Source organism: Pyxicephalus adspersus, chromosome 7 (assembly GCF_032062135.1).
Source record: "Pyxicephalus adspersus chromosome 7, UCB_Pads_2.0, whole genome shotgun sequence".
NCBI lineage: Eukaryota > Metazoa > Chordata > Amphibia > Anura > Pyxicephalidae > Pyxicephalus > Pyxicephalus adspersus.
Window position 1 is genome coordinate 36,956,627 of NC_092864.1, and position 12,232 is coordinate 36,968,858.

Genomic DNA, 12,232 nt, shown 5'->3' on the forward strand with positions numbered 1-12,232 from the left:
TTTATTTCATTGAATGGAATCATTAATGAAGGTTGCTGAAACAACTAATTATTAAAGAAAAACAAATATGTACAGTATAGAGATTGCCATTACTGACTTATATATCTGAATATGTTAGTACCTGACAACTCTTTTTTGTCATGGTTTTGTTGAACAAAAGTTATCAATGTGAAAGATGTCCAGAAGAAGTGCTGCATGGAGAGTTGGAGCAGATTGCAGTTTAAATGGAGTACGGACATGGCCTGTACCTTTCCAGTAAAGACATCTGTGCTAAATTGGGCCTGTAAGGCTGGGGTTGGGGACTCCTGATCTGGAATATATAAAAATGGACCTCTAGGTGGTCCTTAGATTACAAGCTCAGATGGTCAGGGCTGTCCTGTGTCCATGACTGCTATGTATACATCCACCTCTACCCCACCTCAACATACAATACCCTAGAGAAACTGTTCAGTAGTGCACCTTCAGTAACCCCCTCACTGTGTGTACATCTTTATATTTATCTACAAGGTTAGTTGTTCAGTTGTTGGTTTTTATTTGTATCTCCTATATTGTTTTATAGGCCTTAATCTTTGCACAGTGACACATAAGATAATGGCACTATATCAAGTATTATTATTAAAAATAATGAATATTAATAAATATTAATAAAAAAACAACAAGTGCCTCCTACCTTTTCATGCCTACACATACATTTTCCTTTTTTTTCTTCTGAAATATCTGAAATAAGTCAGTGCTTTATCCGTGGCACTTTTATGTAATCTTGATAAACTTTGCAGAGAGTATTGTTAAAAGATTTTTTTATAGTGTCTACAAAATTAACTTTTCCCCAAGGATTTCCCCTACCCTGGCTAGTTGCTTTACTTTATTTTAGACATCCAGAGAAAAACAAAACTGAGTTCCCAACTGTCTGCAGTGGAATGGTAACAAATTCATCCTAATATCTATAAAAAATAAAACTTTTTAATTATTTCCATTGATTCATTTACCGCAATGGAAAATAACTACCAATTTATTTGTTATAGTAAAAAACACAAGGACGGTTTTGGATTTGTGTTCCATAGAAAGTCAAGCAATATGCTGCCTGAAATGTATAAAAGGAAGGAAAATATAACCATGACGGAGGTTGTGCTTACAAACAACACCAAGCAACACATAATGAAACAATGGAGTGCAAAGGCTTTCTAGGAAGTGCTACAAATGTGCTATGGCCACATAGACCCGCTCATTAAGCTCTTTTATTAAATTAAATGCAGACAGGTTTAACAGGTTTCTACTCAGTGGTGAACATAGCCAACAGTGGGCTCCTATGCAGAACTGATTTTGGGTCCTTGTGGGAGCGTCTGTTGGCTGAAAAGGGCCCAGAGCCCCCATGCAGCGGCACACTTTGCACTTCCCAATTTCCTTCCCTGCTTTTACTTTACTTTCCTGTTTCTGATGGGACCAGAGCTTTTTCTCATAGGATTCTCTGCCATGTAAAATCTTAATACAATTTGTGTGTCTTTTAGGAAACAAAACTGCTGCGTCCACCACTAGGCAATATCGTTCGTAAATCTGCAAGTTCGGAATTGTTGCACGCAGGACCAGAGTTCAGAGAAAAGAAAAGTGAGCAAAGGAAATCACTGGGTAAGTTTTCAGAATTGCCTGTCACAAATAAAAAAAAGATCATTTCCATGAAAAACTTTGTTGGCAACAGAAAAATAAATTGTTTGCTGCCTTCTTTTATCTCTGTCCCATGGGGAAGTCTACAAAACAGTTTCAGTTGCCACCTAGCTGCCCTTGCCATTTAAAAGTGATGATGTCATTGTCTGTTCATGGAGCAATAACATCTTTATGGTGCTGCATCATCATTAAAATGTATCAAAATCCACCAATAAACAAAAAAAAAAGTATTAAAAAGTAATATTATAAAGAATAGGTTCAGACCTACCTTGGCATCAAGAAATCCCACACGGCTCCCAATGGCTGGCACCTTGCCGCTTTGTCGTTTTGACCACAGTGCTTGTTTTTAAAGTACTAGTGTCTGCACATTTGACAGCTTGCGGCAGTGAGTGGTATTGGTACCACTCACTGCCCCCTTTATTAAATTTGGGCTTGCCAAGTGAGGAAACTGCATGTAGAATTTCCCCCAAGGCTGTGGTTTACTGGAATGAGAAGGGGTAACCACACTGCAACCTTATGGCCAGTCTTATCATAGCTTAGGAACTTAGGGTTGCAAAGACCCCTCTGAGCATTTTACGCAAATGAATATGCGGATGGATTGGAGTTTTACTTTTATTAGCTGCAAATTAGCCTAATACGGGTCAAAATCCCAGTTTTAATGATTATTTCCATTTATCACTATTTGCAGCTTTTATACAAGTGCTGCTAATGCAGTTTAAAAAATATGTCCCAGTGTATATTTTACAGAATAATTGGAGCTTGTTGATGATTTTTTTCTTTAATACACTTTTCCTTTAAAAAAAAACATTTATTTTCGAAAAACTCTATACAGTATTTATTTAAATGTACATCTGTCACCATCACAATAAATTTCCTATAAATGCACGGTGCCATAAACATTAATATTGAGGAGATTTAGTGGAATAAATAAAGTGCTTTTTAGAATTTGGATTTTTATACAATCACAGACCCGTGTGCAAGACTGTAGCCAGTGCTACATAGCGAGGGAGCCAAAACCGACTTCTGTAATATTGGCACAGAGCAACAAATGCCACATTGTTAGCAATTAACAGGTGGCTCTTTCATTGTCCAGTTTGCCTGTACAGAAATCCAAAAATTAGGATATTTTAAACAGCAATTCATAACAATGCAGGTTTTGTACGAGCTACACATGTATCAGTAATGGAACACATGCTTATATTTTGAAATGTTAAAATAATAATTTAAAGGTCAGTTCACCTAAAAATGGTATTTAGATTTTTGTTTTGCAAATGAGTCATCTTCAAACTTTTTATATCACTTGGATTTTAAGCCCCTGACTCCTCCCACCAACTGAATGCATCAATCTACACGGGTTTCTGATTTTTTGTGACCAACTGCAAGCATCCATCTACATGAAAATTGTTAACTCCTACTGCAAGTTACATTGTACATGCAAAATGTTAATATTTTTATGTACACAGAAGTAATGAGGATTGCGGATTTAGAGCCTGATAGTGCCATACTTATGACCTAAAAAATGTTTACTATATCATCAATTAACCTTAAGAAAAACTAAACATTAAAAACAACAATTCTGATCAAGTATGTTCTTTATTGCAGAAGGGACAGGTGATGTTTCTACTGTATCGAAATGAACTTACCTGCTTGTTCAGAGTTTTAGGTACACTCACCTCTCCTTGCTCTGGCACTGGCTCTGTCATCTTCACCTGGTCTTTATCTGGTTTGAGGTCTTTAGTCACCTTGATAGGCTGGGCAAGCATGACATAACTCCTTTGCATACATTTATTCCTAGCAGCGGAGGGTATACCAGGACACTCAGCATCATTTAACCCACTTCTTCTGAGTCCTGGGTGTCATAAACCCTCCCTATGGAAGGTTATCTTCACTCTGGCCAGGGACAGTTGATGTGTAGATATCACTGCCTAGGCATTATTCCATTCAAGCCTAGAGGTCATTAAACATGAGTTCTCCTTAGTACAAGAGATCTGCTGATTCAGAAAAAGGAGACATGACATGTGATCACATTTATTTATTCATTCATTTGTGAACAATAGACCTTCATCAATATTTTATCCATGTCTTTTTTCTCTTACCCTTCTGGATTTACATTTTGGTAGAGTTAGATACAAAGATTGAGATGCCAGATTAGAGTTTATTGCAGAAATCCTTTGTTGGTGATCAAACTATGAGCACTCACCTATAGAAGAAATATCATGGTAAACAAATTAGGAGATATATTGTCCAGAATTTGGACCGTCATATTGAACCTCTAATTTTACTGGAATTTATCATTAACATTTATTCTTTCATGGTACTCCAAACTTCATATGTTGATGATGTCTGGGTCAAAATCAAAGAAATGTCTTTTTAAACAATATTGACTAGAGCGTAATATTTTGACTTAATGTTATATGATCTATTCAGTTAATTATCAAAATATACAATATTTTTGTTCTCAAAATATCAGATATTGTCAGGGAATGAAGTTTGCTTCGGGTTTTTGGCTCCATTTGCAAAATACCACACGAGCCAAAGAGTATTGGCTGTGACACTCCAATATGTCCCACTGTACAGATTGGCAAAATGCAGTTTTGATTTATTTTTCTTCTGAAAATTCCTACTGACTGACTATGTGACTGTTTTTTTTCCACTTCAGTATCTTGACATTAAGAATTATAAACAACAGTTGGTTGTATCTGAGTAAATATGGAATGTGTTTCATCGTTTAAAGGGGATTTGTCACCCTAAAAATATCTTCATAAGAGGCTTAAAATGTGTGTAAATGTGGTGATACCTTGATGCCAAAAGGAATCATCTTCTTGGATGCCCCATGGGCTAACTATGCCATTTTATGTGTCCTAAGCAATCCAAAATCTAAAAATGTTAATTGGTACTAAGGAGTACTTTAAAAACATAACCTTTTGTCTTGACTGCTTCCTATTATCTGTTGCCTTGACTGCTAGTTTTAGGAAATTTGATGTGGGATTTCATTATGTCACTACTATAGCCTATATTTCAATAGTAAATCAACCCTATATTGCAAAAATGGCATGTTAAATAAGGGATTGAGGGAAGGTCCACTTAGAGACCACAGACAATATTAGTGCCCAGTCCTTTTCCCTCTCTCTGCCTTTTTGGCTAGGTTAGGTCAAATCCATTCTAAAACAAGAGCTGCACAAGTCAGATATATTGCATTTTGTTCTTGCTGTCAGCTAACCTGATACTGACTGTCTTCCTGGTTTGCACTGCAATTAGGAGCTTATCTTCATCTATTTGTACATCAAAGAAACATTCTGCACACACCAGGGATCCAAGTCCTAAACACTTTTGGAAAGCTTAGTTTCCAGTTATTTAAGGTGCTTATTTTTAAAAAAGTATTATGTTCCTAAAAGTAATATAAGTTCAGCAAATATAAAGAGGGGGCCTTAGTCTATAGACTCACTTTAAAGCATACCTAAACTCAGAAATTTCACTTTATATAAAAGGGTAGACAACCCTTTTATGTAAAGTAAAAATGCTGTTTGTTTAGTTTTTTTTATGTGCAACACCCTTTCTTTTTTTTTTAAAAAAAGGGTGCAGCACCGCCCCCTAATTCTCGATCACCTTGGCCAATGGAAGACACCTTTGGATGGTCGGACTGCCTTGAGGGATTGAAATTAAGTTTATTTTTTTTTGTTTTAAGCACTTTTCAGTTTAGTTCCTCTTTAACTGGATGAAAAAAGTGAGGTCACATCCTAGCTATGCTGTCTAATGAGGGATGTCTGGCTTGGAAAATTCTCTAAACCATCACCAAATTTTTCAGCATATAAACATTTCATGCATATTTCAGCTATGAATACAACACATACTATAGCTTTGCTTTCTCCTCCCATGGGAGATTAGTGTTGTACCTGGTAGTTCCCAATATGGGAAGGATATGAATCACTTTCCTTACTCCCACATGACTGGTGCTTTTTGGCTGGGTTGTAAGGTACCCAGCTCGGTCCTTAGCCCTATGTTACTTCCAAGTTGTGACTTGATGCTCATTAAAGACTTGATCTCCTCACTCCATCAGCAGAACAGGAAATTAGCAAGCATTGAACGTTGTGGAGAAACCTGGTTTCCTTTGCCTTTCCCCTAGAATTTCTGTCGATGGCACAGACCTTCCAACTTTTTAGCTGTATTGGAGAGTCATCCATTTAAAGTGGAACTATCACCATATACTAATGCTAACATTGCAAATCAAAATTGTTGAGTAGATCTTTGTCTATTATATTGAAGATATTTTAAAAATGTTTAAAACTGTAAAATGCAACCCATCTATTTATACACCGTTCATCAATATGTCATCATGGGGCTTGGGTTTCACCTGTGGAAGAATTAGTTGGTAGTAGCCACCTAGCATCTATACATTTTTTACATTTATACAACCTTTTAAACATGGAGGAACTCTTGAAATAAGTTTCAGGTCTTCAGCGAACCCCCGGTATTTTTGCTATATCCTAAGCTTATAGTACACTAGCATGGTGGTCAGTGGGAAAAATTCCTTTTACATTGGTGGCCAGTAAAAAGAATGTCAACATTACAGGTAGCCAAAAAAATCATAGGTGTTGCGTAAACCGATTCAAGAAGTCCAAATTTCTAATTGCTAGCAAACTTTGGAAGGACCTAGGATTCAATGGATGGCTGGTTGAGAAACACGGTCTTAGAACATTTATACTTTGGAACCCTTACTCTCTCTTAACCTAACCTCCTAACATTGCCATCAATAGGTGATGATTATGTCATAACCTCACACATTTTTTAAAATACTGTGAAACCATGAATGTTGTTCTGTTTTGCAGCACAATGTCTATGGCAAAAATTGTCAGGCTCTCTTTTACTATTAAATCCTCGCCCAACTAGGATTCCTAATACCACCAGTTATTAAGCTGTATTAATATGAATTTAGAAAAAATATGTATATAATGCAGAAGTCAATACGACAGAGAGGCTTAATTCCTTTTATTTTTCTGGGCTTTTATTTTGCTAGCAGATGTTAAATTTGGTGCAGTCATATCACAGCTGTGTGGCATCAAAGCTCAATCTGGGTTTGAGTATGCAAATGGGCCCATGAATATAAGCTTTGCTTCCGTTATTCCACAATCCAGCACGCTAATATATATTGTATATGCTGTACAGAGAGAGAGAGAGAGAAAAAAAAGAAGCTGATATTATTAAGATAATGCGGCCAAGTAAGTGAGGTAGGCGTATTTCCCAGCTCATGCACAAAAGAGGCAAACGTTCTCCTTCACAATTTAGTTTACTAAACAAAGACGGGATGCTCGCGTGGAATGCTGCTGCATAGAACTTTCAATTCTGTTCTTTTCAATCGCACTTCAAAACACAGCTGTGCTGGTCCCTCCACCATTGTGGCCATTGGTATGCAAATCGGCATAATGCGTGAGATCTTTCACTTTCTTTCTTTACAAGCTCTTCAGCATGATTGTTACATATCTTTTAAGAGCACTTCTTATCATTTTATTACTGAAATGGAAACTTTGTTATATGGTGAAGGATAGAAGTTGACACCTTGGTTTGGATTGACCACTACTTGAAAGCCTTAGGTGATGCCACTTAGGCTATATTAATGATAAAGCCCTTGAAAATGGTGGCAGTAAAGTGAACATATAAAGATGATATAAGTAATGGATTCCCAGGGTAGCAACCCATTAAATTATGGCTGAGAGGTGCTTGATATGAACTGTGGGAAGTCTTACTATTTGTGGCAGGACCTTTACTCAACAAGTTGGGTAACTTTCATGGATGTAATTTATTTGGGGAGGCCTGTCCTGATTACTATAGTTCATGGAGCACTTGAGCTTGCAGATGCCAGTGAGCAACACTATAAAAGTAGGCTTGCCAACACAAAATCTTTGGCCCGATTACATCTATTATAATGAGTTTAAACTCTCACAAATATTTGTATTATTTACTTGTATTTATATAGCACATTTATAAATATTTATGTACTATATATTATATAGCACATAAATATTGCATTGTGCTTCACAAAGTCCATAGTTATGCCAATAACTGTCCCTCAAAGGGGCTCATAATCCCTTCTATAGTCATATGTCATTAGCACAATCTAAGGCCAATTTGGGGGGGAAATAAATCAACCTGACTCTCATTATTTTAAGAGGAAATTAGAGTGTTCACAGACAAACCACAAAAAAGGGAGAACATACAAACTTCAGAGAGTTCCTTGGCCATGATTCAAACCTGGAGCCCTAGTGCTGCAAGGGCAAGAGTGCTATCCACTGTACCAACAGTCACCATGGAACTGTTAAAGTGCTCCATGGTATTAGGAAGAAAAGCACACACATAGTCTGGTGGAAGCAGGCAAACTGATAAGCAAGAGAAGGGTGCTTTTTTGTAATACTTTGTTATCAAAACTTGCCAGCTGAAACACAAGCCAAAGGTATTTCTTATATGTTCACACTACTTGTAACTATTTTTATACTCTAGCCACACATAATTTCAAAAAGTATGAGTGGCCCGAGGTTAGAACCGGGAGAATGATGGCTCTCAGCTCATACAACCACATGACCAGGTTTGTTGTCTTGCCTTAATAAACTTGTCACTTACTCTTTTCTCTCCACTTCACTTCTCCCAACACCCAACAAACCACTGCTGACACACATCTAAAGTCCAAAACCTAAAAATGTACTTTCTTATAAAAATGTGCCTAAGAGGTACCCTGAAAATCTACCCTTTGTCTTTATTTCCTCCTGGAACATAGCAATACCTTTTTTTGTGCCTTGAACCTCATAGCTGTATATCTGCAGAGTAATGTCATTCAAGGCATTGCTGCCCCCACTAGTCTTATTAGATTTGGAACAAGATTTCAATAATGCCTCTCACTTTTCTTGCTGGAGACAAAGCTGAACCTCAGAATTTGCTGTATGCATCTTTTTGTATACTATTTTTTCTGCTGCCTTTTGGTTATTTTTTATCAGTTAACCAATTAGGGCTGCTGTGACAGCCCTGATCTACCAAAATGGCCATTTACTCACACAGTGTAGAGCAATGCATGGTAAATCGGTAATGGAAAAAGATCAGATGTGGGGAGGGCAATGGCCCTCTACTAAGAAGTCCTTTGCCTATTCTTTTTGGGTTTTTTTTTACCACTGATTTCAGAATTGACTATCTCTTTAACTCATTTGTAATGCACACAACACCTTGGTTCCCCTGAACAGAAGTCATACCAAAGGTCTGTGTTGATCATAGCTTTTCCTATCCTAAACAATGTAATGAGACAGCAATGTTCTCTCCTCTTTTTTGTGCTGTGGACATTGAAGGTAAACTAATGAAAAAAGTACAAATACAGTACATGGATGATGTGAAGGTTAATACTCCCCCTGACTGTCTGATGCCAAGCCTTGTATTTCATTCTTAGCAATACTTAATTGGTCACTACCTTTTTCTGTTAGGTAGTGCAGTAGAGCATTATAATGGGGCTGTGCTAAGTGCACTTTGTTCTTGTCATGTGTCGGTGATGATGCTTTTATGAAACAGCTCAATCCTTCTAATTTCCATCCAGTTAATATGACTACTATAATCATGTACTAGTCATGTTAAACCATTGTACATTTCTGCAGACAGTATTTTACTTTATTTATTTGAAAAAACTTCCATTGGACAGACTGTCATTGTTATATTGGATAAGGCTGGTTACTACGTATTGTTTGTTTTGTCCATTCGTTGGTTTCCTTTATTCTGTAGACTATGGGTTTGAATTGCAAGTGTGGACACTGGATCAAGAAGCTAACAGAGGGTGGTAAACAAAGTCACAGACCTTTTAAGGGAGAGCTAGGTAAGTAGGGTGATTTGGGAAGAGAGTGGGGTTTGACTTACTTAGGAGCAAGAGGGCAAAGGGCAAGTAAACTTTGTGTAAGAAGGTGTTTGTCAGTCTTATAATATGAGGACCTCCAAAGCACTTGGCCAGCTGAGATCTCTTTGAATGAGGGTGTGGGTGGGAAACATTAGGACCAGAACTAATCACTGTGGAAGTAAATGCCAATCCAAGTGGCAAATTCCAAGATGGGACATACTAACTTAGATGACTAACCTTTACATTTTACATTTTAAAGATTCCATGGACCACTTTTATATTAGCAGTGGATTTTATTGGATTTTAGTTTCCTTGCTTGGTAAAGAAAGGAGCTTAGCACTAGGATCCCTACTTGGGGAAAAAATATCATCCTACGTACAGACTACACCTAGGGTTAAAGTGGTAACCCAAGGATCAATATTAAATCAACGTCAAGTTGCAATTGTGTGCATTTAATATCTAAACACATTTGTTTGCTTAAGTCAAAGTGTAAAACAGAAATTCTTACAACTATTCTGCAAAAATAATATATTTTTGGTATCCATAAATCTGAAGGTATGCAACAGAATCTGCTTTGCTAAGATATCAAACCTAAAGTGGACCTTTCACTGTTTCACAGGTTATGTAGACTGCCATTTCTGACCTGGTTCTAAAATTATGACATATTTAATTAGTGTTCTGATCCCCATGTTTAATACATTTTCAGCCACTTACCCCTATGCAGATCTGGTGTTCAGCTAAGTGCCACACAGCTTGCCATACAGTAAGTTGCATGGTTGTTTGAGAATTGAGACTGAAAACTGAAACTACTTAAACCAAGATTTGATTTACATCCAGGCATTTAACATTCTTTACAACGAGCTCAGCAATGGCTGCTGGCTTAATCTCCCAGTGGTAGGTCCACAAGGTCCAATGATAGTTGTATGATGACCATCTTGACCATATGTGGATGTAGTGGTGATCATATGACCATAATGCTTTCTAAATCACTCATCTGAAATTAGTATTATTATTAGTAAAATGTATTTATAAAGCACCAACATATTACATAGTGCTGTACATTAAATAGGGGTTTGCAAAGGACAGACAGATACAAACAATGAAACAGGAGGAGAGGACCCTGCTCAGGAGAGTTTACAATCCAAGAGTATTAAATAAGATTGCAGATTAGGTGTTCTGATCCTTTTGATCTGCTTGTTGCAGGTGAGTCACTTAACCATTCAGAGAATCACAATTACAGCCAGGTAACATTTTTAGAAGGAGATCAGTCATGGTTGGTCTTATAGACCTCTTACAGCAGGTGTCCTACAGCTCGGCATTATTGAGCTGTGTTCCTTCGAACTGTCACATTTTCCCTGCCACATTGTCTCCATTTCACATCTGAGATTTTTTTTTTCAAAACCTGGAGTTTTAATACAGGTTATAGTTTTCAGTTGAGCAATCCTCTCCCATAAATCAAGTGACTAGGAAGAAATGATTTGCACATCATTTAAGGACTGTTTGCTTTGAAACACTCACCTCAGGTCCTTTAGCATAGCCTTTCCCTCAGAAGAATTCTATTATTTGTTTTGTTCTCTGTGATTTAAAAGTCCTGGGTAAAATTCATTGCAGTTGTTTGAAGATTAATAAAATAAAATGCATATTTATTCAGCCGAGACTGAAAAAGCCCTTGTTAAAATGATCGTATAGTTCTCCCCTGGGCATGGTATAATATAAAAATGTCTATCTGCAACTCTCCATAGAATTGTTCAAAACAGCTCAGAAAGCTGAAGTTCAAGGGACTGATCTCATATATGGCTTCTATAAACATGAATCCTTTTCTTTCCAAGGCAGTGGGATAAACAGATATTGTTGGTTGGTTGTCCTTTTCTATAAGACGTTATTACAAGGATCAAAAGGTACCTAGGTAGGACAGCCTCAGGCAGGAAGCAAAATCAATAAGTAAAATGATAATGTGGGAAAAATGGCACCTGGTATAAAATTAGAAATTCTCTGGTGTACATTTAATCTAAGTTTTCTATTCATTGCAGTCAAATTCAGCAATTTTAATAATACTTCTAAGGGAACCTTGCCCCTTTTATTCACATGATTCCTTGCTTTCCAACCTTCTTTTCTGTGAACCAGGGAACACGAACACCCTGATTGATATTTCTGCACGCTCATTTAGCTCATTCAGTGCAGAAACCAAAAGAACTCTTGAACAGCATTCCACTAGTAAAATGCACCTTTCGGAGACCCAATACCTGTTGAAATTGTTTTTCTAATTAAAGGCATTACTGACTTCTTGGAAGTATGCTTTACAAGTAAAAATTATGTAGAAAGCTGATAGTTGGACTGGGCATGCAAACTGTATTCATTTGGACAAACTCTGTTCCTAAAGAGCTGAGTAATGGTCACACAGATGCATTTTCTTCAGTGAACCTGGGTGATCCAGCAAACCTGGAATGGATCTGGTCCAGAATTGTAAAGATTTGTTTGCAAATGGCAAAAAACTTAAGGAATCTTTTCCAAGTTTGCTGGATCACCCAGGTTCACTGATGAAAGAGTATCTTCTCCTGCCTTGGAGAGCTTTACCAAATCAGGCCCAATAAATAGGGTTGGCAGTGAGTGATGTAGTACCATTCACTGTTACCTGCTGTCAAATCTGCATAGATTGGTTCTTTAAGGGCAAGAATTGAAGTGCTAGTGGCTGAAGACCTGGCAAAGGGCCATTGG

At 37.2% G+C, this 12,232-nt stretch overlaps 1 protein-coding gene across 2 annotated transcripts in view; it reads left to right on the forward strand.

The window, feature by feature from the left end:
• ARHGAP15 (Rho GTPase activating protein 15) overlaps positions 1-12,232 on the forward strand; it is a 309,490-nt gene that overhangs the window by 170,541 nt on the left and 126,717 nt on the right. For both annotated transcript variants that reach the window (XM_072418118.1, XM_072418119.1), the window contains exon 9: positions 1,506-1,623. In XM_072418118.1, the coding sequence (XP_072274219.1) occupies positions 1,506-1,623 (118 nt within the window). The remainder of the gene's footprint in view (positions 1-1,505; positions 1,624-12,232) is intronic.